At 43.2% G+C, this 27,418-nt stretch overlaps 2 protein-coding genes and 1 non-coding gene across 5 annotated transcripts in view; 2 read left to right on the top strand and 1 right to left on the bottom strand.

Annotated features, from left to right (window-relative positions):
• Positions 1-27,418, top strand: part of CTNNA3 (catenin (cadherin-associated protein), alpha 3) — a 100,812-nt gene that overhangs the window by 22,966 nt on the left and 50,428 nt on the right. The window contains exons 8-9 of one of the 3 annotated variants that reach the window (XM_009878896.1): positions 6,679-6,684; positions 20,921-20,938. The exons of the other annotated variants lie outside the window; for them this stretch is intronic. Coding sequence (XP_009877198.1) covers positions 6,679-6,684; positions 20,921-20,938 — 24 coding nt within the window. The remainder of the gene's footprint in view (positions 1-6,678; positions 6,685-20,920; positions 20,939-27,418) is intronic. 3 annotated transcript variants of the gene reach the window in all.
• On the top strand, positions 3,911-3,993 carry TRNAV-GAC. Its single transcript is given in 2 exon segments — positions 3,911-3,948; positions 3,958-3,993. It is a non-coding gene; the product is annotated as a tRNA-Val (tRNA).
• On the bottom strand, positions 19,676-22,188 carry LRRTM2 (leucine rich repeat transmembrane neuronal 2). Its single transcript, XM_009878894.1, has 2 exons — positions 21,768-22,188; positions 19,676-21,416 (listed from the first exon to the last, which is right to left on the bottom strand). The coding sequence occupies exons 1-2, from the start codon at positions 21,769-21,771 to the stop codon at positions 19,870-19,872; spliced, it is 1,551 nt and encodes a 516-aa protein (XP_009877196.1). The 5' UTR covers positions 21,772-22,188; the 3' UTR covers positions 19,676-19,869.

Here is a 27,418-nt window from a genome sequence, read left to right as displayed (position 1 = left end):
TGCTCTCTCTGAACTTGAGGAGAAGTGAGCCCTGTAGGCACCCTTCGTGGCAGTGAGGGTTTCCGTCCTACCCAATCCCTCCTGTCCTTCCCCACGCCTTTAGGTTCATATTGTTGAAACATCTGTTTTTCCTTTCATGTTAAACATATATCTCTGTCCAATATTAACATATATCTAATATATCCTAATGTTATGTTGGAAATCCAAAAGACCTTCCTTAATCTACTGTTGATCAAATAACATTTGAGGTTGGTGAATAACCTGAAATAATGAGGTGTGTGCACGTCTGTGATATGGCAGCTGGCATTTTGCAGCATTTTACTTTTGTTGAGCTATAAACCATTTTACATAAATATGCTATAATGCTATGCATGTATTCTGCTTTAAAATTTTCTAGTTTGTGACTTAATTTGAATTCTGCCATTTTGTAGGAAATTATTTAAGGTCTATCTGTCTACGTAAGATTAGATATATAGTCACCACTACTGAAACTCCATTTGGTAATACTCGAATACTTTCTCAAAGCCAAAATTGAGGAGTATAGATGGAACAGAGCATGTAAGATTGTGCAGTGACTACTGATCTGTGGATAAACAGTCTTTTAGCCTCCAGCAGGATCATGCTCTCAGTGTGCAGAAGTATTACACACACAACTGGGCTTTTGAATTTCTACTGTTGGAGGAAAGGAATGATGGAATTATTACGAAGTCGGAATACTAAAATTCTTGCATTACAACTAAATACTTGCATCTGAAGTCCTGGACTTTCCTCTTTATTCTTTAGCCTTGATCTAATAGGAACTGGATTAAGTGCCTATCTTTCTGCGAGACGGGATTCAGAAGATAATGAAGTCTGAGAATGAGGGCAGTCGCTCTCCGTATCCCTGTTACTTCTGGTACCACTTATCCTCTCCAGTTCTCCTGTGATAGGCAAAACCTGTTGTGCTCTATGTTCTTTGCTTTCCAGCATCTCTTAACCTTGTTACTAAATCCTGGTGCAAGCAGTGAAAGTCTGAATGGGAACACGGGGTTTCTGTTCTAGGTTTGATGCTTAATATCTAGACTGTGCTCTTTGCTTAACCTGTTTTATCCTGTGTAAGAAAGCCGATGTCCTGTAATGCTCATAATGTGTCCTGGAACTTTAGACCTACTTTGTCCCAGAAAGTCAACTGAATCAATACAGAATAATTAGCATTTGTGGCTTATCCAAGTAGTGGCAGCCCTCTTGAATGTAAATAGAGGTGGAGGAGTGACTTAATCCTTCTCATGTCTGAGGAAAGGATGAGAGTTAAGCTGTATCTTGGAAAGCTGTTGAAATAGAGGAGAAAATTTTGGCTTGCTTCTTGTCTGCACAGGGACGTGTTTATTTAGGAGGAGGAACAGGAATTACAGGCAAATGGACAGAGCAGAAACAGAACAGAGATGACTTGCATATGCCAGGGTTAAAAATCTTCTGCTTAAAGGGGTTGAGAGGACTTACTTCATGACTTTGGAGACTCTATACTCAAAAATTATTCTTGCTGATTTCTCACTCTGAAAGAGTGATTTCTTTTCTATAACAGCTGCAAGCCGACAGGCTTACAGGCCAAGATCTTCCATGCAAAGGTGTGCCGAAAGATGCGTTTTTCCTCACTGCCAATTAAAAAAAGTTTTCCCTGGGCATCAGGCCATAAGATAAAAACGAGTGCATTTGCAAAATTAGCAGCAGTCTGTGAAGAGGCAAAGTTGCACGGTTCTGAGCTCATTTTCGCAAATTACTGTGCCTTTCGTACATTGTGTGTGTTTCTTCAATGTCTGTATGTTTCAGATTAAACGCAAATGTTGTGTGATGTGCAGCCCTTTGTGGATCATTGACTCATACTGCATGTATGTTAACCTCTGACTGTTGAGAAAAAAAGGTTTTTGCTGTTCATTGGGTGCTCTACTGCTGCCATATGTGGCCAGAAAAAAAAAATTGCTTCTCAGCTGAGAACTTCTGTATGCCTGAGGTGCCGTCATCTGTGCTTTACTGAATACGGTAACTTGAATTGACATTATCAGTTACTTTGAAACCTGCGGAAAGAACTTAGAAAATGAAGCCTGGTAGCTCTTGGGAGGGGAGAGGGGGAGGGAATAAAAGAGGCTTTGAAAAGTAAAGATTCTTGGTTTACAAACTGTGTAACTTTGTAGGTAGGGTATCTTGAGGGCTAACTATCTCTGTGGAGCTAAGGAATTGTGGATGAGGTGGGAGTGTGCAGTGGAGTGTGCAGTGGAGTAACTGGGAGGAGAGAGAGAAGAGGTGTGCAGTTCTTGTGGATGCACAGAAATCATCTTGGTGGTTGCAGACGTTGGATGCGTGCTGTGAGGGGAAGGTGCTCAGGCAGCAGGCGGGTGCCCTCGCTGGGGGGTTCTCTGGCCACTTATCCCTTTCTGCTTCTTGCCTGCTTCAGATTTTCCTTCTAGCTTGCCTTTCATCTGCTGCATTTTAAGGAATATCTTTTGGTCTTACATTTAAAAGATGGGTTCCCTAAAAAAAAAGTTATTTTTTTATTGCCTTCATGTTAAGTTGATTGAATTTTGGACTAAGATTGCCATGTACAAGTGAGGCAGGCACCTTTTTATTTTGTGTTTTGGTTTGGGTTTTTTAATGGCAGGTTAAGATTTGTCCATGCGGTGTGAGGCTGCACCTGTGGGCTGCTTGGGGGAGTCAGAGTACTCACTATCTTAAACTGTTTTAAGACTTGAACTAATTCTGATCCTGTTAATTTTATTTATGTTGTCCTGATGCATTGATGTAGTTGCATCATTTCTTTCAAAATCGAAGGACACACAGAAATACTAAGGAATGCTGGAGAATCTGAAGGATCTTCTTCAAGATGCCCCTCATGACATGCTTGAGACTTACCTATATTTTGAAGGGTTTTTTTCTTTCCTGATACTAACTTGTCACCGTCTGTATTGACACGTTTTGGGTTCGTTCCAGGTGTTAATTAACAACATGGATATATGATGTTTTTTGAAAAATCTTGTTTCCCTGGGTAGGAAGATAGCCCCGGGACTTATTTGTAGCACACGTAGTCTGTCCTACAGCTAATTTGATGGCCTTACTCCTTTTCAGGCTTCCCAGCAGTTAAATTACAGATGTCAGTGATGGCCCAAGTCATCCACCTCCATTTACATACTCTCCCCATGTTTTTTAATCTAATAACTGTGCATTGCTTTTAAGCATGCATTAATTTTATTCAAAGCATCTTAACTAAATCCTAGCAATTACTTCTGCATGTGTAGAGCTTGAGCAACTGGCTACATTATATTGCCCAGGTGGCTTCTGTGATCTGTGGCTTTAGTTTAATTTCCCGTTTTTCAAAGTGTTCCCACCTCACCAGTCGGCTTCTTGGACTGTGTAGGGGAAAATTTGTAACGCGGGGCTTGCTTGCCCTTCCCTGCTAATGCCTTTGAACCTCTCCTTTGAGACTGTATTTACTGAGTCATTTCAGGGGAGGAAGGTGACATGGGAGCTCTGATGTCAAGTACAAAATAAGACTGCAGCTATATCACTTGATACTGTTCCCCTTAAATGCCAAATTGTGAATTTCCTTAGAGGCAGAATGAGTTTTTGGGCACCTCTCCAAGAGTCAAAGAATCTCAATTCTAGAGGTCACTGGACTGCAAAAAGCCAAGAAAACGAGAAGTTAATGTAGAAATAACAGAAACGTTTAAAAAGAAAAAAAAAAATTGAAAGCCCTCCTGTCTTGTATTGGAGCAGCTGACCCCGTTGGAGCTAACGGCCTCCAAGATGGTCATGTTTCTTCCCGTGGGATCTTTTAATTGGGGAAGGCAGGGTCTTTGCAAACTTAAAAGTTTATTTTCTTGTTTTGCAAGAGCTGGTTTGAAGCAGGCTTGGCTTTCTCATAGCTGCAGGTAAGACTAGGGGGCTGGTTAGCTCAGTGGTTTGAGCGCGGTGCTGACAACGATGACAACACCGAGGTCGCGGGTTCGATTCCCGCTCGGTCCCCATGTGTTGCCTGGTCTAGTCGAGAGGTGGAGTCCCTGCCCATGACAGGGAGGTTGGACTAGATGATCTCCAAGGTCCCTTCCAGCCTGGGCCATTCTGTGATGATGGTGATGACTGTTGCCCAGCCTCGCCTGGGCACATTGCTCTCCTTCTCGTGTCCCACGGGCGTGGGCACACGCAGCCTTGCTCACCGTGGAAGACTGCTCCTGCCTGTGCAGGTGCTGTGGGGCTCTGCTGGGGGAGCCGCCACTAGAGTGAACGAGGAGATGGGACTAGAATGAACGAGGAGGTCCTGTGAGGAACGCGTGTGTGGGGAGAAGGCAGTGATTAAGCAGCAAATCGTCATGTCCTGGTACTCCCCCGTATGCTATCGTGAAGACTGATTCACAGAGCATGTAAAACTGACTTTCTAGTGACAGGTGCTGAAATCTCCAAATGTTTTTATCCTTAATAAGTTTTGTAGTGCGGGGGAAATGTCTTCCCCTCCCCCTTGCCCTCGCCAGGTATGCCAAAAATTGTGGATACTCTGTCGGAATTTAGGAAGTCTTTTTTGAAAGAACAGGACTGTATCAGGTACACAGGGAACTTGTATCCCTGGGAATGTTCCCGGCGTAATTTCCAGTAGACGCATTAATTTGTTTTACGAACTCAATCTGTGACTTTGGTTCTATTACCCACGTCTGCAGCAGTGCCTGTGTAAAGGGAAGGGTGCTTTCAGTACTAGACTGCAGTGAAGTGTACATTCAGTTAAAGCTTATTTCTTGGAGTAAAACTGAATTTAACGAGCTGGGTTTTTCGAGTCACTGTCAGCTTAAGTACTTTCAATTTCCCTGTTTTTCTGAGCCAGATTGTACAGTTCTGTATGTTGATTATGATTGTTTGAATAGCTGCTGTTTTATCATCTACCTAATGCAAAGTTAAGTCATTTCTCTAATGTTTTCTTTACAGGTAGAGGCTGATACAATAAATGCAAAACACCTCTGCTCTCATAGCTTTCTGCTTTGCTTTACTTCCTCTTTCTGAATGCTTACCATAGGTGATGCTGCCTTCCTGCTCTGCCTCAGGTGTGCTGGCTGTTCCAAAACGATTTATTTCCTTTAAGGGGTGGAGGGAAGGGGTTGGAACCGGATGATCTTTAAGATCTTCTCCAAGCCAACCCATTCTATGATTCTGTGACGTTTGTTTTCTTTTGAAGAAGGGCATTCCCTTTTTGTCAGGCTCAGGCTGCAATTTTAAATGCTGGAATGCATTCTTGTAACCTGCAGGGGTGGCTGGCTCATCAGTTACCTTAGCAAATAACGGCTTGATGGTGTCTCTGAAGAGTATGATGTTCCACACACCACGTTGTTCGTGCCTTTGGAATCCCGCAAGGTTTCTCAGTGAGTCGCTTGCTTTAGGTAAATCAATGTGATGCAATAAGACTGCTGCTTTCCTTAACCACAAGCAGTGGTGTCAACGTTACCATCAGCGAGGATGTTGTTTTTTCAAGCAGTTTTGTCTTCTGTGAAGGCAAGTGAAGTTACCAAGGTGTACTTGTGGGAGGGAGATGAGATGCTGCTGCTGTTTAGCCGGAGATGCTCCGGCTGGTAAGGCCGGAGGTGCTCAGTAGGCAGCCCCCCGACAGTTAGTCAGGCAGCTTTTTGATGCTCTTTCCAGTTGTTAATACCTTTTGCTTCCTGTCAAAGGTAACTTCACATCTAGTTTTCTTCTTGCAATATTGCAAGCTAAGCCTGCGGAATCCCTTCCTACAGGAAGTACTTAAATCTGTTACAAACTAATGCTATTCATATTTCTAATAATGAAAAAAGGATACATTAATTCTAGTTTTGAATGTCTTATGACTGTATTGGTAGGATTGTTTTATTGTCTATTTCTCTAAGCTGTCTTGCCAGGAGTTAGGTGGCTTTATTCCCAGATTTATAATGCATTCTCTTCCTCTTGGAAAGGGCATATGCTGTCTTGGCTCACTCTTTTTAATTTGAGTTTTGCAGGGGTCTGTGTTGTTCCAATTTTAGTTGTTCTATTTCTAAAGCCTTTCACATGCATGTAAAATATGATAAAAACTAAAATATTTCAAGGCTCTTACAATTACTGTGGGTGTAAACTTCAGTCTGCTTTTCATATTTCTGGATATATCTATTAGTTCTTGTAATTTGCAAAGGAAAAACTTGAGATACTCTTTAGATAAGGTTACTAATTAACATCAAAAGGAAAATTCAAGCCTATAAAGGAGGCTCCACAGTAGGGGATTACTCACTGGCCCTGTCAGCAGCTGCCTTGTGGCTCCTGCAGAAGCATTTTCTCCCTCTGATTTGGTATTCTGAGTCATTCCCCCATCCATCCTGCTACTCCCAGCTACCCAGATGTACCAGAAGTGAGATGAATTGACCTGTAGTCAAGCTTAACTAGTCGTCATTCAACAAAACCGCTTGTGAGGAAACAGCTGTAAGTGTTGACAAAATACTGCGCCGCCCTCCCTGGGCTCCGCGGGTGTCATTCACGAGCAGCCTGGATTAGGCCTCACCTGGTGGCACGGCCATCCAGGGTGATCCAGCGTTGCACTGCGTGTTATCTTCTGCTCTGTACTGGTCTGGGTGGGACCTGAGGCCGGGCCTGTGGACCAGGACAGCTCTGTAGGACGTGCCAGCCCGGTCAGCCCTTGTGCAGCTGGGCACAACAGCCCAGACCTGGGTTGCTGGAGTGCTGAGCCCTGGCTCTTGCACGCAGCCTGCTTGCTCATGGTGGGGAGTGAAGAGAAGAGCAACACAAGCTTGCAAACTTCTGAAGGAAGATGCCAGACCCTCTGCAAAGTAACACCTTTACCTTGGGAGTTGTGTAAAATCGAGCCGAAGCACTCTTCTGGCAGACTTAACCAAGTGCAAGTTGAGCCTTTTGTTCGGCCTGGCTCATGAAGCTCATCTAGGGAACATGGTCAAGGTAACCAGAAACATACACCTCTTTGATTTTGCCAAGGATTTCAGGTTATGTTTGCTTTGGTAGTGCTGGGTCCAAATCTGGCTTGTAAAGTCCTACCTTTGCCCCAACATTATGATTTAATAACAAGTAGGAATACTCAGTTCAGTGAAAACTCCATTTTAGCAGATGATGCATTACTGCCAACATGTTTTCTTTTGAGCTTTTACAAAAAGATGCATATTGTTGCAGGACAATTTTCTTGGCTCCCTGGCACCTTCCTGCCATTACTTACCTATATGAATAGATATTTTTGCCTCAGTGGTGGAAATGTGTTGCAGAGATACAGAACGTGTGTGCTCTGTATCATAAAACCTATGCTGTTAACTTCTTTAGGTATAAGAATAAGCCTTAAGGGAACACCAGTAGCTCTATTACCTGGCAGTGGTACAAAAGTTGTACAAAACATTGAGACAGATACCTCTCTCCATCCCTTCTCCTCCTCCCCTGTATCACAGGTGAAGATAATAGGTAGAAGAAATTACTTTGCGATGTCGCAATACCACTTTTTCCCGTCAAGAAAGAATACACTGATAGCAGTAGACCGTAATTTTAAAGGTTTGATTTCACCATTGCTTAAAAGGGAACTTGTTCAGTTACTGCTGCCAGTGAAGATATTTGAATGAAATTGCTAGTTACCCCTAACATGGATGGGTGGGTGGATGGACAAGCTAGTTAGTAACTGGGTTCCTGCACTTGCTGGGGATGAAATTTATTGCTTCATCTTGTCAAGATTCTGTTGTTTTTAGGATGTGAATTACTTGTAAACCAGCTCCTCCTAACCAAACCCAGTATTTTCCACTGCATCCACCCTTGCCTTCAAATGTGAATTCGGGAGTGAGTTTCAGAGATTAAGAATGGTCTTTAGTCTGGAGCACTCCTGAAGATTCTGGTCAGCTGCCATTAAAGTTAAAAGATGTTAAGAAGTTTGGAAGACGAGTAACTTGTGTGTTCCCCTGATTTTCCTTTTTTTGTTAGGGAGCAGACTCTGCAAGAGTGACACTGCCAATTATAGCTCTCATGAGAAAGTAAGACTTTTGGAGGTGTGAGTTGTGTGGGTTTTTTTGTTGTTGTTTTTTTTTTTTGTAATATATTAATGAAGACATTGGAAGTATTGGTATTAGTATCCTAATTTGAACTATGTTTCAAAGGCAGTGGAATGCTTTTGATAACATAGACCTTTTCTGATTGTGATTGCACTACATAGAAAAAAACAACCCAACAAAACAAAAACCCAAACCACTTGTCAAAACAGAAATCAGGCTATGTGATGGCCTTGGTAGAAGGTGTTTTAATAATCACAAAAAATCCTCTTTTCTGCTCAGAATGAGTGTGGGTTTTTTGTTTGTTTTCTGACTTGGATCACTGAAGCCTGTTTATGTTCTTTATCGTATTTTTCACCTTGTGTCTGTGAGCAATTTGCATCACGTATGTGGACTTGTCATTTACTCCTAATCCTGTCAGTAGCTTAAAATGTTTGTCTTGTAAGCAAATGTAGGAAATATTATATACTAATTATAACAAAAAACAATGAAAAAACATCCCACAAACAAACGAAGAAAACCCAATAAAACAAAACATCAAAAAACCTCACCAGAATAAGAGTTAGTAACATTTTTAGTGTAGTTTACCCATGTAAGTTGACTTGTGGCAGCTGAGCAGTGCTTAGGCTAGCTGGAGGTTTAGACACCGGAAGTACCCAAAGGGCAGGACCTGCAGCTGGTAATGGGTAAAAAGCTCAGCAAAAGGCAGTTGTAAAGTAGTGGGCACACAATTTTAATAGACTTAGGTAAGCATGAGATGATGTGGTCAGAGCCAATGTACATTTATATAGATAAAGATAACGTTAGGTTACTGGTTAATGTAATAACAGAGGATTCTAGTACTAAGATATAGATATAGCCTTGAAATTGTCTCTGTGCAGAGAATTCCACCCACAGTACCAAGCCCTTCTTGAAATTGAATTTGTAGAAGTTTTTCTGCCATTCATGGGTTGGGTTTTTTTGACATTTACTTTTGATTTTTAAATATTGCTTTCAGTACCTCAGGATCACTGGCTGCATGTATTTCATATTGGTTTAGGTGGATTTACTGTGTCACTTCTCTATTATATTCTATTTTTACTCACTGCATGTATGTGCATAATTAATGCTTTAGAGAAATGAGATGGTTGGGTTATTTTATTTCTTAGGTAACTTCATCTTTTTGACTGGTTTTGTTTTATTTTCATGGTTTCCAGTGGGTGTCTGATGGTCACTGAGTACTGACTAAATTTTGTTCTTGACTGTTACAGCTGAAGTTGGAGGAGTTGCAATGAGCAGAACGTGCTGCAAGGTAGTGAAATTTGCATAAACAACTGAAGGTGTTTTTTAGAGCTGATGATCACTCACTAATGTGCCTGATGACAATAACTATTCTGGAATAAATGGACAGTAAAAGTAGGTGTCAGAAAGTTCCTATCTTGATGATGCAGCTGTACTGTGGTGTATTCAGATGATCGAGTGCCCACTAAGAAGAAGAAAGCAGCCTGCGCTCTAGTAGCATCAGCTCATTTGAATGTAGTATAAAACCTTTTCATGTGTCTCTGGACACACATTGGCATCCTTTGTCAAGTTAATTGTTGTCCGTAGACAGTTGTAGATATGAAGGGGCAATATCCCTGAAATTTATCTGCGTGGTGCGCCGGAGTCGTTCTCCGCTTTGTCAGTACTTTCATTTGTCTGCCCTGTTTTACGGTGTGTTGTCGGGCAGCTGGCAGGCACGGCGATGTCCTGGAGTAGTCTTGAGCTGCGTTAGAGGAGGGTGCTGAGCACGGTTGCGCTCCAGGTCTCTGTGCAGTGTTGCTGCTTTTGTGCACAAGAACCTCGCTGTGTGTCAGCTGGTGTTTGCTGTCCTGGTCCCTGCTGGTAAGGTAAGGGTACATCTCTGCAGCAGAGGAGCAAGTGCTTTGAGTTCCTTCCATAAACAAAAGGGGTTTTCTCCAAGTTTCAGACTGGTCACATCACTGACAAACTGAAAAACTTGGAGTGGAAGTGTCCTTGCGACTTGTTCAGCAGTTGAGGTTGGATGCATAGTCTGTAAATACCTGAAATGCCTTAGCCCTCGTTTTGTGGTTACATTATGTTATGCAGAGGTCTTGTGTGGGTGTGTAATTATTTTAACTATGGGCAGCAGGTGTCCCTTACCCAGAGGACTGACATATTTTTGCCGATCTAGAAACTCACTCTCCACTCGCAGACAGTAATGCCTGGCAAAAGCCAATGATTGGGATGTTGAACATGGGAATCCGTAATTTCAATAAAGGATGCACAGACATCTCCTAAAAATTAACTGTCACTCTAGGCCATGGTAACTTGTTGAAGATACCTGTTATTTTTGTTTTACTCAGGAGCATAGTGTCATGTTAGAGATACAGTAAGCTTTGACAGGCACTATATTTTTTTTCTGTAGCTCAACCTAATCAAATGCCGAACTTTAGCCTTTTTTTGAAGTTTCTGGTGTCTTAGGACTGGATGCTAATTGCAGGCAAAAAGCATCTGTCATATAGTCAAAGCTCTCTTATTTCCAAGTTCCACAGCTGCTGTGGTGCTAATAGATGTCTCAGAGCGAAACCAGTCGTCCAGAGAGAATATAAACTAGAGATGGCTTTCTCTTTGTGCTGCTAAATTCTTGAAGGCCTGAAGCCTAAAGATACGCACTTGATACCTACAGAGTAGGCTTCCAGCTGTCATTAGGAGATCCCAAACCCCACTGCCTGTGCTCCCAGTCTGCTTTGCAGTGGTTTGCTGCTCCCCTGGGTGCTGAGCTAGGGGTCTGTCCTACCTGGCAGCAGCCACACAGCTATTTCTGTCTTCAGGACTGTCTGGAAAGATTGACGAAGAATTCTTTAACCTTTAAATTATTCAACCAGAATTTCAAGCGTGGAGTTAATCCTAAGTCTCTCTAGACCTTGGTACAACAGATGTTGCTGTTTGTTTGGGGATGGCATGCTTCAGGGCTAGACTCAATCAATAAGTAGTTCTGCGTCTTTACTGAAGCATGTTGTCTTATCCTGAGGACAACATAGATGATGCTTTAATATCTCTTGCTCTTTAAATGAGAGGTATACAGTTAGGCCTGGGGCTCGCAGGACGGCCTGCTGTGTGGTTTTCTCAACTTAGTAATTTGTTTCTGGCTCGCATCCTTTGAGAAGTGTGTGCTGAGGCCGTTCGCTGTGTGACTCCCTTCTGGGTCAGGTGAGTGGGCCTGGGTAGCCAAAACGGGACTGACTCAAAGCAGAGATTGTTACTGAAGTCGCTGGAAGTGTCCCCAGTGCCAGGGAGTGCACGTTTGCCCCTTGGGAACTGTCGTGTGGTGGCTTTGGAGGCAGAAATTCGCTGCTAGCCTGTTCCCTTTCCCTTGCCCTCACTGCTAACAGATTGTGTCATTATTAGCTTTAATAAGAGCTCTATTAATTTTACAGGTTTTTTTTTCTACAAAAGATTAAAAACTTAGGATGGTATTAGGGTTGAAGCAATCTATTTGAGGGCAGGAATTGATAGTCCCAGCTAGGAGCACGCGGCTTTTGAGGCAGAGGTTCTGGATACATGATGGGTTATTTAGGAGTGAGTTAAAGGGAGGAGAGCAGATGCATCCTGGTAAGAATACTTGCTGCAGAATTGAGCTGGATTCCACATTAACACCCTTCTCAATATTTTTAGCTCTTTGCAAGCATGTAGGTAAAAATCCTTTTTTGCAATAAGCTCTTCTGCAGTATTTTGTAGACTTCAGGAATTTTTGTAGCTGTACAGTTGAGAAGTATCTTGGAAGAAGGGCCTTTCTACTTGAAATGCATTTCCTGTATCTTGTACTGTCTTTAATCTCATGCGGTCTTGCAAAACCCATTCTACCTATTAAATATGCAGTGAAGCTGTTCTGTTTGGTAGAAGATTGTATGTTTAAACAGGAGAAGTCTTCATTGCTCATGTATTTTAAGATTAAAAATTCAGCTGCAACACTACCTTCAGATTCAGAGCCATTAAAATGGATTTTCAGATTTATTCTCCTGATTGTAATACAGAAAATTAATTGCTTTTGACTCTAAAGAATTATGACCCATTCATTATTTAAGAACCTCCTTGATGGATGAACCTTTTCCACTTATTTCAAGACTTCTCATGAAATAAGGCTGCTTTTTTAAACCAGTATAAAGCATAGTGCACCTACATGAAATAGTGGATGGCACTGCACACTGTTTAGGGGTGGGGGCTGATGTGAAGGGAAGTATGGTTTTTTCTCTGCTTAGTTTTTCTCTGCTTAGTTTTTCTCTGCTTAGTTTTTCTCTGCTTAGTTTTTCTCTGCTTAGTTTTTCTCTGCTTAGTTTTTCTCTGCTTAGTTTTTCTCTGCTTAGTTTTTCTCTGCTTAGTTTTTCTCTGCTTAGTTTTTCTCTGCTTAGTTTTTCTCTGCTTAGTTTTTCTCTGCTTAGTTTTTCTCTGCTTAGTTTTTCTCTGCTTAGTTTTTCTCTGCTTAGTTTTTCTCTGCTTAGTTTTTCTCTGCTTAGTTTTTCTCTGCTTAGTTTTTCTCTGCTTAGTTTTTCTCTGCTTAGTTTTTCTCTGCTTAGTTTTTCTCTGCTTAGTTTTTCTCTGCTTAGTTTTTCTCTGCTTAGTTTTTCTCTGCTTAGTTTGCTTTGTATTCCACATACAAGCAGTAGAGCCGGCTGGTGGAAAACAAGGGTAACTTGAACAGCATTTAAAATAAACACTTGGGTTTTTTAAAAGGAAGATTTATTAGTTTCTTAAAATGCCCAGGAGGACTAAAGTGGTGTCTGTGCTTGTGTTGGAAGTGTTTGTGTTATGTACCGGGGAGAAGGCCTCAGATTTAACTCAAGATGTATTCCCTTTGGTCACTGTTCAGCTCCTAGCTACTTTTTCTTATGCTGCCAATTCAGAAGGTCTCAAATGATTTTTGGTTATATTTAAGTTTTTGGTCTTTTTTCTTACATTTGCTAAAAGGACAAGTCAAATTTCTTACACCTTGTTTATTAAACCCAGCAGAACTAATATACTGTTTCTGGCTGAGAGATAACCAAAACATTTGCTGAATGCCCTTAGTAACCAAACCTCTTTAGTCGTGCATCGCAGAAATAAACATGAAATTTTGTTAATGAGGCAACTGTAGTCTTCTTTGTTTGTTTCATAGGATGGGTGGGGATGGAGGTGACCCTTAAAAGTCATCTGGTCCAACCCCTGTGGACATCTTTTAACCAGACTAGGTTGCTCAGAGCCCCGTCCAGCCTGACCTTGAATGTTTCCAGGGATGGAGCTTCAGTGACCTCTCGGGGCAACCTGTGCCGGGGTTTCACCACCCACATGTAAAGAAATTCTTCCAAAATAGCTCCCAGAGTGTGTGGTTCCAAATGTCAAATATGACAGAGCTTTAATTCATGACAGTACAGTTGTTTTTCTAGTATCTTCATGGTAATAAAATTGCTGATCAGGTAATGATGATTCCTTAAGAACAGTGATTACAAGAAATATTAACATCAGGGCTTTCTGGTGAGTGAACACCTGCTCTGGGGACTGTCCCTTAGCCTGTGCACTCACGGGAGGAGGGAGTCCCACATGTGCTGCAATTTTCACTTCATTTGTGCAGTCCTCTTTAGTCAGATTCCTGAGTCTCAATTTTTTTGCAGTTGTCTTAACACAGCTTACATTTAAAAGTTGTTAGTCATGTTGACATTTTTGTGTTGCTAATTGGATTTAAAGGTTTTGCATAGTACATTCAGAATACTGTTTTCCTCTTATGTATCTTACCTTTGCTTGGGAAGACAACTGGTGTTGCATTTGAGAGATGCTTTTTATAATCTTAAAATTAGTCTCTCGGAGAGTTTAAGAAAATAAATTTATCATGTGCTGCTTTGAAGTATTAGAAGGATTTGAGAGGCAGTTAGCCAGCTGACATTTAAAACCCTCGAGGACTTGTTCCAGCCAAACCTTTTGCAAAAAAGTAAATGCAGCTGAGGCTTAGTTACTAGCATGATTTTAGCTGGCAGCTCAGTGCACGTAATCATCTTGGAACATCCTGAAACTTGTTCTTCTGTTCAGCTGTTGTATTAAGGCTTTTGGGTTGTGTCCGTGAACTTGTCACTTCCCTAAACCAGAAATCTTTCTTGTGTTATTGAAGCCCTGTGATTTGGAACGCTACGTTCATTGCAGTAGCCCATGTAAAGAGCACTTCTTGTACAGGGAATCTATTTCTGACGCTTTCTAGATGGTTGTAATTCAGAGCTGAAGTGACAGCTCCCTGGTTTGACATCTCTGAATGATACAGCTCGTTTGTCCGTGCTAGATTTTTGACCGGGTGGTCCTGTGGGCAGCGCCACGCTCCTGACTGGTGCCGTGGCCGAGAGGTGGTCGAGTGGACTACCAGGTGACCCAGGGGGAAGCCCAAGGGCCGGAGCCAGGCCCAGCAGCCCTGCAGGCAGCCTCTGCGAGCTGCAGGTGATGCTGCTGCCGGGGCTGTTCTGGGCTTTGGTCTAAGGGTGTGAGCTTGGCTTGGTTTGGTTTTCAGTTGCTCACCTTGCTTATACAGACAGTTTTTGCTAGTCAGGAGGTGCCTTGTTTGAGAAGAACCCATGCAGACAGATCAGACCAGGTTGTTTATTGCAGTGAAACGGAAGGTGCCGCATTTGATATGTTGTGGGAGATGGACTGGCCCAAACCTGCCTTATCTGCTTTCCCTGGTGGACGTAAACTGGTCCTTTACGTATTGTGAAAGAGTGAGCTTTTGACACCTCTGTTAGAAAAGGGAGGAAGAAAGAGGCAAATTCAGGTTTACAGTATACACAATTTTAATAACAAAATTTTTCTGTACACTGCAGTTGGTTTTACTCCATTACTTACACCCCCTCCCACCAGAAGTTGGCTCTTTAATCATAATTTAAACACAATGCATCTAGGACTCTTTTTAATCGAGATTTCTGGTTACTAAGCTGGTAGAATAGTTCACTTACTAATGTTTTCATTAACAAAAAGAAAAATGGGGTGGATTTTACTTGTGGTTTTTTTTTTGTTTTATTTTGTTTTTTTTTTTTTACAAAGGAGCAGTCGCAGGTGTAGATTTTGGTGTGTATACCGGAGGTGCACAAGCTGTGTGGTGGTTTGCCCTGTCTGAGGCTTCATTATGTCAATCAAAGCTTCTGTTACCTTTCCCTAGATACCTCTCACAAGCTTTTTATACAAGATGTTAAAAGTTGAATTTCCAGCTGACTCTGAAATGGTCTTTAAGCATCCTGCTAGGGTGAAGGCTTAAAAAGGAAAGCCCAGCACCAGTTCAGCTGATGGGACTGAGAAACGGAGAAAGGTGTGGGGAGGGAGGGGCTGCTGCTGTGCAACTGCCTTTGGTTTTTGTTACCTTGCTTGTTCCTTTTTGGGGGGGAGGAGAAATACTGTATCCCTCTCAGAGCTTATAATTCTTTATGGAAAACTTCATAAGAAAGATGAAATTCAAATTCTGGATGGATTTCACGGGTCTGAACAGATGGATTTTGATAGCTACACAGACCACAAAATTAAATCAACTTTTATTTTCATTAGAATAGTACAGAAATTAACTTAGACACATGAAAAATGTGTAGTGCAGATTTCTGGTTTAAAGCCACTGTATATTTCTGAATTTACACATTAGCAGTAGGCTGCTGTCTTCTAAGGGGGGTAATGGGACATAAGCACATTTGCTTAGATTTCCATGCAAGCTAGGCTTATCGCTGACAAATCAGATCATTTCTGCTTGGGGGAAAAGCAAACAAAAGCAAACATTGATACAGCAGCATTAATTTTGCTTCCATCTGATAAGAAACGGGAGCTCTGTGCAGAGGAACACTTCAACTGGAGACTAAACGCTAACCCATTTTGCTCTTTCTCGCATAATTTTTAGTTGTGTGCATTTAAACGATGATCTAATGCAGAGCGACTAACGAGAGGGGAACGGAAAGCATTAATTCCGACCTGTTCCAGCGGGATGACTCAAAAATTGAACTCGTACTGCTGGGCTTGCATTTCACTGACGCGAGGGTGGGAGGAGGTAAAAACTGGCTGGAGGAGGTCTTTGAATGGGATGAGGACCTCAAGTACAGTAGAAGAAATGTACATTTCTAAAAGGCCCTGAAGACTTAGGTGAGGCTGTGCCTCCAGGTGGAGAAGCACCTGTAATGCCAGTTAGTATCTGCAGTAACAGAGGCTGTGCAGCACAGGTGGTATTTGGGGAGAGCAGGTTAAGAAGAGCCTCATGTCACCAGCCAGTGCTCAGACTGAAATACAATTAATTTAAACCAAATCATTGTGGTTCTTGATAAACAAAATAAATCAAGGGCTGCCGAGTAATGCAGTTATTACAATGCCCTCGTTGCTTGGAAGAGTCACAAGCAATTGAGAATGGAAGACAGCAACTTTTTTTTTCTTTTTTTTTTTTCAGACAACACCCCCCCACCCCCCTCAAATTAACAGTCCTGCCCTTGCGCAGAGCCCTGGCTTTGCCTGCCTTTCCCTATCCCTCCTAAGGGAATTCAAGCTGACTCTGCTTGCTAGTGTTTGACATTCTGCAAGTTTTATGATACCAGTTACCCTAAATGTAATGTTTGTGGAATTGCTTTGCTTATGCCTGGAACCTGGCAACAAATGGTTTTGGAAATGGCAGACATAAACCACGGCATTTGGGAGCTTGGCTGTGTATTAGTGTGTAGTACAGAGAGTCAAAGGAAAATCGAATGGTCCCGTGCTAGGCTCTGTCTGCTGGCCTCCTGCTTGGCGCCGCTGCAGGACCAGTGGCTACTGGGGGATGCTGGTGGGGGAGAGAAGTTGGGTGCCTGGGTGCCTTTGCTCTGAGAGACGTGGGAGCAGTGCTTTAATGGCTGGAAAATTGGTAGAGGTGGCTGAGATGGTGAAGAGGATTAAATCCAGCATTGCTCGTACATCCATCTTTTGCTAATAAAGATGGAGTGGGTTTCTGCGTAGAGCTGGGGCTTTGGGAAAGCACCTCCTTGGGAGGAACCTCAGCACTTCAGTCAAGTGGCCACTTATCGTTACCACGTGCAAGGCTGACGCGGTACCTGAGGAACTGCCTCACAGCCAGGGTTTGTGCTGGGCACGCAGCAGAAAGGTGCGATTCCTCCCTACGAATGCAGCTGAGGACATCCCAGTTCAGTATTGACATCTGATGGTTGATGATAATGTAGCCAGATTATTTGGCTGCCACGGTAATTAATGAGTTCAATTATAACTTTGTCTCCAACTGTACATGAATACCATCCCCAAAGCTCTGCTATCCAGTCCCCTGAGGGGCGCAGCCCCTCACGTCAGCTCACGCCAGGTACGGGAGGGCAGGGGCAGGTTGCTGCTGAGCCAGCGATGCCCGCGTGCCTGCCCCGAGCAGAGCACAAGCCTGGCTGTAAGGGAAGAGCTCTGAGCTCTCACTTGTGGGAAGGAATGAAACAAGTCTTTCCACAAGCAGCTAAATACCCCTGCATGCTGGTACGTTTTTGTATTTATCGGCTTAGGTCTGGCCTTCTGGCTCGTGTGGGATTTAATCGGACGGAATATTTGCTCTTTGTCCACCTGCCCTCCAGGTTTGATTGTGTTCAGTTAAGAGCAGTGATTGATTTCCTAGAATAGGTGTAAATCAGCTCATCGTAGTATAAACAGTTCCGAGGGTTCAAAGGTATCTCTATGGACAACCTTTAGGCTTCACTGAATTTCTTCCATTAAAGTACAGAGTCACAGGAAGTAAACAAAATATTTGTTTTATAATAAGGGCACTGTATGTAAAAGTAAAATGATGTGAATTAATATCTTCAAAACTGAAAAATCAGTATGGCAAATCTTAACAGAAGTCACACTCATCTTGCTGTAATTGCCTCGGACGAATTCATTTCACAATAAAACATCAAACTGTTGTATAATTGCACCCTAAATACCTCACTAAGTGATAATACAGATATATAAAAGCAGAGTGAAACAGCAAACAAGTTTTTTTATGCAGTGCTTTTTCTGTTTAAAAAGTTTGCAGAATAGTTTAGTACAACACAATTAGCATACTGTAATTACTGATTTTTTTCAAGGTATGTCAACACTGTGAGGAATTCCTTTTCTTCATCTGTGTGTGCTGGTAATTGTTTAACACTGCAGCATTGGACACAACACTTTTTTTAATTCTACATACATGTATATATATATATAAAAAAAATACCATCCCTCTGGTCCTTTTAGCTTTGGTTAGAATGTTTACAATATTTGAGCAGTTGGCTTAAAAATACTGTAATCCTTTGCAGACCCCCCTCCCCCCCACCGCCCCCGTGGCATCTGAGTACCACCATCGCTGCATAGATCTGCAAATATTTACATATAATTTCATAATATAGTATAAATAGCAATATGGTACTTCTGGCTAAAGAGATCAAATTACTCCTTAAGGATGAGGTGTGTGTGTATATATATATTTATATATGTTTTGGTTGTGGTTTTTTTTTTTTTTTTAATGTCATACTAGTTTAAATCCTGTCCCATATCAAGTAAGAAACAAAACATTTTTCAGTGAACTATTCTATAAACTAGTTATATTATCATAACTTATCAGTCAGTCTGTTGTTTTTTGTTGTGTTTGGGAGGTTTTTTTAGTGTAATTTTTTTTTGTGGTGTTGTTTTTAAACTGGTAATTACCTTGAATTTTTAAGAGGAGGACAAGTGAGAGCTTATATTACCGGGGCTGATTATGTCTCCAGAGAAACCAGTGGAGTTAGTGCATGAAAATAGCTTCCAGGCAAGAGGAAGCCTCAGCTGGGGGGGGCAGCGGGGGGACAAAGAGAGGTTTCTTCCCTCCTTCCTTCCTTTCCTCTTCTCCTTAACCTCATGGCTGATATTTACTTTTAATTAAAAAAACTTGCATTAAGGGTATTTACAAGTGAGAAGGTGTTGAAATTCTGTTTGTTCGTACTTGTAAGCAATTAGCCTGGATTCATGAAAAGCATCATCAAGTCAAACCAGAGAGCCGATAAGAATTGAATGTACTTAATATTTAGAATTGATCCTGTCGTACTGAGCCTTCCTAAATAAAGCTCCGCTGCCTACTTTGGAAGTGCCTGGAGAGTCGTCCTGCTGATTTGTGACCGTCCTGCTAATTTGTGACCGTCCTGCTAATTTGTGACCGTCCTGCTAATTTGTGACTGGGGGAACTGCTCCCTTCTGTGTCTGCGTGAGCTTCAGCAAGGTCCGTTTATGCCAGCCAAACTAGGAATGTGTGGATGGGAAATCTGTATTTAAAATAAATTCATTGGTCCCCCAATCCACTTAAATCCCCACCTGAGCCTTTGTCCTTCTCTCTTTTTTTTGTTTCTCCTCCCCGTGTTATACTGGAGTGAAATTATCAGAGGAGGAAAAAAAAAATCTTCCTCCACGGCTGCCGTTAAAGTGAGCGGAGCCAGCTGGAGTGTTTGGGATCCTACAGCTGCAGTGGAACAAACGGAGTGTATGTCCCCCTGCAGATCTCTGTACAGATATCCAGTGTCCTTCCCCTCGGACTGTTCTCAATAGAAAAAGTCGAATATGGAGACTTGGGTATAAATGTTTACACACAGTCATATAATTACATAACATGAAACATTTTACATAGTTTGAGGTGAGCATCTCTTTCAGACTTTTAAACATTAGGAGTGCAAGTTTAATGTAATCATTGCTTCTTTAACACTGAAAATATTATGGATTTATTTTTAAAAAACTTAAAAATACTGCACCACTCCATAAACAATGTTTCCATTAAGTAGCTTGCAAAATTAGGCTTTATGTCAACATTTGTAAAAATTAGAATCTGATGTAGGTCCCCTACAATTTTAAAATAGGTTACTTATCTGATCTGGTTTTTGACGGCATGTAGGTATTATACTTCACATTCTTTGTACGGCAGCTGCTGACACTTGCACTGTCCGTAGCCGTTGATGATGATGAAGGGTCCTTCGTGGGTGGGTTCGTATTCGTTATAGGGTCCTTGGTCTGACATATTTGCCATATGCAGCCGCGTTTGGGATCGGAGCTGCCTGTGGTTTTGAATCATTGAGCACTGCCTAATTCTTCTTAATGTGGGAGGGCAGCACTTCCTGGAGATGAACACTATAAAAATGATAAAAAAGAAAGAAAACAATAAAGCCATTGTTCCTGTAATTACCCTCTGAGTGAAGATGGCATTGTTTGACTCGGGGAAATGTTCTTCAGTGGTAACGACCATGCCTGCCGTAGTTGGAATCTCTTTGTCTCCCACATGGAAATGAGAAGAGCTTATTCTTTTCGTGTACTCGGTAGTGGGGGCTGCGTATGTCGTAGCCACGGGCGTAACAACAGTTGATAAATTCCAGCAAAGCTGAAAACCATATACTGCATCCAGAATATCCTCTCCCTGGGTGTGGTCGGGGCTGTGGCAGAGGATGGAGTGCTCCCACCGACCTTGGAAGCCACTCAGCCATGTGGCCAAGGCGCAGATCTTTGGGCTGCATTCCCACAGATTGCCGGAGAGGCCCACGGTGGTGAGGGATGTCAGCGAGCCTAGGATCTTGGAATCCAGAGTGGTGAGCTTGTTGTTATCCATTAGGAGGGTTTTAAGGTTAGGCATAGTTTCAAAGACGGTTAGGTCGATGGCTTTGATTTCGTTTCCAGTCAAATCGAGCTTTTCTAAGGTGCCCCAGGTCCACTCCATCCCACACGTCAAGTTGCTGATTTTGTTCCACTGCAAGAAGAGCGTGTGCAGGCTGCTCAGCCGGAGGAAGTGAGCAAAATTAATCTTTGTCAGCTGGTTGTGCTCTAGGTGAAGCTCCCTCAGCTTGATTAATCCCGCAAATCCGTTGCGAGCCAAACTTCGCAAGCGGTTTGTGCTCAAATCCAGGAACTCCAGGCTACGACAGTCCCAGAACAGGCGGACCGGGATGGTCCGCAGGGAGTTGGATCGCAAGTGCAAGGTCTGTAGCTTGCGAAGGCCGTAGAAGAGCTCGGGGTGCAGAGAGGATAACTGATTAAAAGAGAGGTCCAAATTCTGCAGGTTAAGCAGCTGGCTAAAAGTGGTGTTTGGCAAATGAAAGATTTTGTTGGAACTTAAGACTAATTCCTTAAGTTTATACAGTCCTTGAAAAGAATCTTCTCTGACTGTTGCAATTTGATTATGATCTAAGTGAAGCCAAGTAAGTTGACTGAAGCTTGCAAATTGATCCCTTTCAAGTTCAGAAATATAATTGTGCCTCAGTGACAAACCTAGCGAGCCCTTTTCAGTGGTGTTTGGCACTGAGTGAAACCCCTGAGAGTCACAGTAAAAGAGCAGCTTCTCACAGCGACATTTTGGTGGACAAGCCATGCCCAAGGCAGGCAGCATTTTTAAAACCATACTCATTGCATATAGTGCTGCCAGCATACGAGCCCCTAATGGCCACTTGAAATGTAAGCCTGCAGAATATAATTTAGGAAAACAACAAGATAGGATAGCCCGATCAGTACACTTTGAACATCACGACCGAAGATTTCACTGCAGATAACATTGCCATGCATTTCCGACAAGCTAATTCTAAATGCAAGAAACAACTTTACTACGAAACACGGAACACTTGGATATTACACTTAGGAAGAGCCTTTATCTCTATTACGGAGGATTTACAGTGTCACAATTGGAAAACATTTTTATTCTTTTTATTTTCTCATAAGGTTCAGTGCAGCAAAATTTGCTTTAGCACCTAACTGCTCCTTTAAAGCATAGCCGGTCATTCATTATACAAGGTATAGAGAAACGCAGGAACTTACCCATTCTTTTGAGTACATTGGAGGTTGCATTCAGTCGTAGTTTTAGACTCAACACGGTGAGTCTGTAAAAGGCTCTAGTGTGAGACAGCCTTTGAATAATTTACTGGGCTTAGCGTCCTTTGATATTAGTGCAAAATCGAATCCACGATGCTCTCTCGGAATACTCCGTTTGAAATCGCTGGCTTGATCTCCTCTGGCAGGTCTGCAATTTTTAAATCAATGCTTAATACAAGTTTTCATCCTCAGTGGCTGCTCAGCTGTTTAATTGAAGCTCACGTTTTCTTTTTCCGCAGCTGTGGCTTCCCTTAGTCCTAACTTGTTGATGGCAGATGGGTGGCTTATTGCTGGGAGAAGCTCCTGTAGTAGCATGAGTGCATTTACTGAAAAGCTTTTCAGGGAAGCGGTACAAGAATGGGATTGCTTATGCGCTGCGACCACACAGGGCTGTATATAGGCTGACGTCACCTGGTGACGTTCCTTTTGTTTGGGTTTTCCAGAAGCTTTGCCGTTTTAAAGCATTGTGGTGCATACTGTGATCGTGTTAAAGACCACTGATAGAGGTGGGAGGGGGGGAAAATCAACGGCAGGAGTCCTTCGTCCCTGCGATAAAGGAACAGGGAAGACTTGCACCACCCTGCTCCCCCCCTCCTGCATCTGTGCCGGCTCTATTCAGCAGTGCAGAGCTGCGGTTGGAAGTGCCTCAGCGCTGGCTGCTGCCAGTTTGCTGTGAAATACCACCGCGTGAAAGGAACTTTGAGGTGCAAGGTGCGCACACTTTGCACAGAGGGGGCCGGTTGGCACTGGCTTTTTGCAGAGGTGAGGGGGATTTGGCAGCTTAAAGCTACGTGCAACAACTGTGCCTGACTGTGGTCCCTGCAAAAGTGGCGTGGGGAGAGAGCAGTCGAAGATGAAGGCGGTGTTGGAAAGTCCAGCTTGCAGCCCGCGAGCAAAGGACAGGAGCAAATGTTTCAAGCGATGAGAAATTTCTGGAAAAAGCAAAGCTTGCGTTAGGGCACAGGAAAAACTTAATTGGAATCCAGCTTGACAGCATGCAGTTATGAAACTAGAAAATCTATTTTTTTTCCCCCAAACGGTGGCGTTTGTACTCGCTTTTTCCTGAGGACTGAGAGTGCAGGAGAAAAAATTGTGAGGTTGGCATTTACCGCGAGGGCTCAGAGCAGTTTGAGAGCTTCCTTGTGGTCACAAATTGAATTTGGGGGCTACGTGCCCCCCATGAAAGGGAGATGTTACTGGTGTCAGCATCCTGCTCCAGGAAAGGTCCGTAACAGTTACCCTATGGGCTGTAGAGTTACGGAAATGTGCATTTGCAGAACCAGTGACCCTGCAGAGCTTCCCCGGCTGGCCCGGCTGAGCCAGTCTCTGGCCAGAGCGTGCAGGCGCAGCACGGCAGAGGCAAATGTGCTGTCATGGCTGCTGGTTTTAAAAGTTGGTTGCCTTTTTATCCGGAGCAAATGCTCCTCTGGCACAGCTGGTACTGAACGGTAAATGGACAGACTTGATTTAAAGTTTTTTAGGATTTTTTGCATGTGTGTGCAGGAAAGTGGAGCAGCTGCTCTGGTTTTGACTCGGTGTGGATGGGGCAGGGGGGTGTTAGCTTTCTGCTCTGAGCAACTTGGATAAGCTTTTTTATTTTTACCTTGAGATAGAATGCAATAATGTAGTAGAAGACACCTGAAAATGTTTACTCTCTAGCAAGGAAGTATCAGGATACGGGATGAGAATAACAGACTTTCCATGCTGGTGGACAAAGAGGATGAATTGTGTCAAAAGAAGATTTTAAAAATAAAATGGCCATTTACCATTGCTAAGTTTTAGTTCCTTAGAGGTACTTACTTAAACTAAGGCTGGCTGCTTGCTACCTGCTTCTTCCTTTGCTGTCCTGTGGTCTAAGACTGACTGTGGTGGGCTGGCCTGTCCAGAGCAGATGGCAGGGAAGTGCAAAGTGGAAAGTAAAGGGATAGAGAAGGTAAGCTCTCTAAAAACAAAGAAACGAGAAGAAAACTTAAAACAAACTCAGAAACCAAAGCAAACAAAAAAACCCTACCTAAAACCCATCTGGAAAGTAACAAACTTTATCATAAAGCAGGTTAGGACATGCTAGATTAATTTCTTGAATTGCTCCACCTTAGTAAATATTTTCACGTTTGCTGTAGAGTGGAAGAAATACATGCAAAGAAATTACATAAACCTATTTTAAGAGTTTATTCACATTTAATGTTCACTGTACAAAAAGTACAGAAGCTGAAATCCAGCCTCAGCTGTCGGTTGCCAGCTGTCTGGTGGAGCTGCTGCACCAAAGTACCTGTGGTTGTGCTTCCCAAAGCAGCTCATCTGGTGCAAAATCTTAAAGTATTGATTTGAATTTTAGTAACATTTAAATACGATGACATAACATTTGAGAACAACACGCCAAAGGGTGTAAATAATGGAACGACAATGCATTTAAGGTCAAATATTACTCCTGTGCTACCTCTTTTTGCTGTTACCAGGAGGCTGAAATTGGATATCTTTTGGAAATGCTTTTCTGCATCAGTATCTGTTGGTAGGTTCCTCCCACATTAAAATTGTGTAATTTGGCACAGAGTTAAGAGTTAATGTTCAAACACGGTAAGTCGCTTCCTTTCTAAAGCTCTCCATTCTTTGGCCCGTACCCAAACAAGGGCTATTTAGCACCTTGCCAGTGAGTTTCCTGTTTGGGAAACTGTTAACATGAACTTTATGGGTGCTTTTCTTAGCAAAACATGTTTTTATATGCACTTGTCATGAAAAACAGATTTTACCAAAAAGCGTGCATCTGATTCTCTTAAGCCTGGAACTCCTCTGCAGTAACATTCACCTTGTTCCTTGGGAGCTGCCTGGGGTGTCAAGGTAGAACAGGCTGGGAATAAACCCCAGCTGCCCATGAAACTCATGCAATTACGTTTCTCCGGAGACTGAAATCTCACTGGCATGCCAAGGAAAAGCACGTCTGAGTGCCATCTGGGGACTTCTGCTGGAACGGGCGCTCCAGAGTGATGGCCCAAATTGTCACGTGCAACACCAAGAGGGAAAATGGCATTTCCATCTCAGGAACGAGCTTGCTAGGACCAAATAACCCTTTCAGGGGCTTCTGCTTTACCCCAATCATTGAGCAGCAGCAGAACTGGTTTTCCTGCGAAATGCAAGCGCTGGAGAAGTAGAATTGCACCCTGAGGCTAGCATTGTCATTTAGTTAGGCTGACATCTTGCGGAAGCCTTCCTAGTGTATTAAGAACAACAAATAAGCTAATTTCACTTGATGTAGATGTGGGCTGCGTGACTTTTCTTGTGCTGTGGGTTGGAGGATGGTGAGGCTGGGGCACCTGGGATTTGCAGCCCTGTGTGTGCCACTGCTCGCCCTCCTGTCTGAACAAATGATTGCATTTTTGTTGTGTGTTAGCACGTCAGGGATTGTGGTAGTATTGCCTGCATTTTTTCCTAAAAGATAGCCTTTGTGCCATGTCAGTGGGGCTGTGAGGCGAGCATGGATGTGTGACTGTAGCATTACTGTGCCTGTACTGTCACTCTGATGTGCTGCCGTCGAACTGGGTTAGCAATGAGCCCTGGGAAGTGGACATAGGAGAAAAAGCCATGTCCGAGGTGATGCATCATCAGCAAGACGTGACCAGCTCTCCAGGCTAGCTGCAGAGGGACTTCGGGCGAGGACGATGGCAGGGATGGGCTGGGGCACCATAGGTTGGGTGTCATTGTCTTCCTGTGGGTAAAGGACACCCGTGTGCTGCGGTGTAGCATGATGAACAATCACCTCCCTGCTCGTGTTAATTCCTGTCTGTCGCAGGGGGAGCACAGGAGCCATCCTTCCCCTCCGGGGGGCTTCCGTGGCTGCAGGCCGGTGGTGGGGAGGGACGTCAGGGTAGCGGCAGCACGGCATGACGGGTTGCACAGGAGGAGGAGCGCAGTCAGCTTGATTCTGATTCAGGTTCTAGCTGGAGCCTAGATGATGCCGTGCAGCCCCCATCCTTTGCTGAGCTGTGGGCTCACCCTGGCATGCTCCTTCCTGCAACAAAGCAGCATATAGTCCTGCTGCCCCAACCGTCAGACCTCAGATAGGAGAAAACCACTGAAATCCACGCGTGTCATACTTCTCTGCTTACCTTTCCCGATCTTGAATCAGCACTCTGATAGCTGGAAGCTGTTTGCTGCCCTCGTATCACGGTAACGGAGGAGCAGGGACGGGTATCCGTTGTAGACACGTAGTTAGGCTGGGTGTCAAGGCACAAATGAAGCATGTGACAAACTGAATCGGAGCACTAAATCTCTGACCTCCCCATGAAGCACTGCTCAGCAGTGTCACACTGACGTACAACTGCCTTTGCCACTGCCTGCCCGGAGGGAGGTATGCCAAACGCTCATTTTTCACTTATTAAATCACCTTTGTTAACCACGGTGCTGCCTGTTGTACAAATGGCTCCGAAGACAATTCGCAGATTACCTGAAGCAGAAACCTCTCTGCTTTTTCTGGGTCATCACGTGCAAGGTGACAGGCAGGGCAGTGGTGTCTCTCGGTCACACGGTGATGGCACATCTGGCTCACATCTGGGTGCTGGTGTGGGGAGAAGGAACACCAGGCTCTGTGGGGTGATTGGGCTGTGAGGGCTGGTGCCGGGCAGGAGGCACCGTTTCTCTCTCAATAGCTCTGTGGTCGTAGCTCAACCTAAATAGATGATGAACCACTGAGATTAACAATTACAGTTTTTGATATTTAGCTATAAAAACAGTTTTGTGAGGAAATCATTGTAATATGTGTGCTGCTGGTGCTGGTTTCGTGCACCGCTGTGCTCTGTTACCTTTACAAATCAGTTGAGGTTAGATTTTAACATCAGTAACTGTAGGAAAAAAACTTGGTTGGTTTTGGTGTTGTTTTAATTCAGATGGCAGGCCTACGAAGGGAACGCTTTGTGACAGAGATGGTGATTCCACTTGCCTCCCTGTATACAAATCCTCTTTCTTTGCCTTAAGCCATTAAAACAAACCCTAGCGGGGATGGCCGTGTGAGCTGGAACAGCACGGATGCGACAGTGACTGCTTGTACTGCTTTCCAAGCAGGGTAACAGTGATGGTGCAACAGCAGAGATTTTGGAGAGTAGAGGACATGAGCAATTTTTAACACCAATTCTGGCTTCTTTAATAAAGATCTAATTTAACGTAAAGTACATTTGCACTGTGGCTGAATTTATTCTCCATGATACTGGACAGACCTGTGGTATCGTGCTCTAAAATGATTGACATGGTCAACATGACCCTGTTAAATCTACTGAATCTATTAGCTGCTTCCTGGCTGCAGAGCTTGTGATTTCCTCAGCAGAGTTTTGTGCTGAATATCTAAAAATCCTATTAGTAATCTGAATATTCAGACTTCGCTGTTGTGAGTCCTCCTAATCCCATGGATGAGAGAAGCTGATAGCTGGGATGCGTTGTGCTGCCGGGTCATTAGTTGGCTTCTCGGTGAAAGTTCAGACTAGGAACAAGGACCAAGTTTTTCATAGTAGGGGTAATTGGTGACTGGAACAATTACCCTTAGGTGGTAAACTGTCACTTGGAGACTTACAGCCTTTAAAACATCATTTATTACTTGAGAGAGACTAACTCAA

Source organism: Apaloderma vittatum, unplaced genomic scaffold (assembly GCF_000703405.1).
Source record: "Apaloderma vittatum isolate BGI_N311 unplaced genomic scaffold, ASM70340v1 scaffold11401, whole genome shotgun sequence".
NCBI classification, from domain to species: Eukaryota; Metazoa; Chordata; class Aves; order Trogoniformes; family Trogonidae; genus Apaloderma; species Apaloderma vittatum.
Note: the sequence above shows the minus strand (reverse complement) of the source record. Positions and strands in the feature narration are given on the sequence as shown.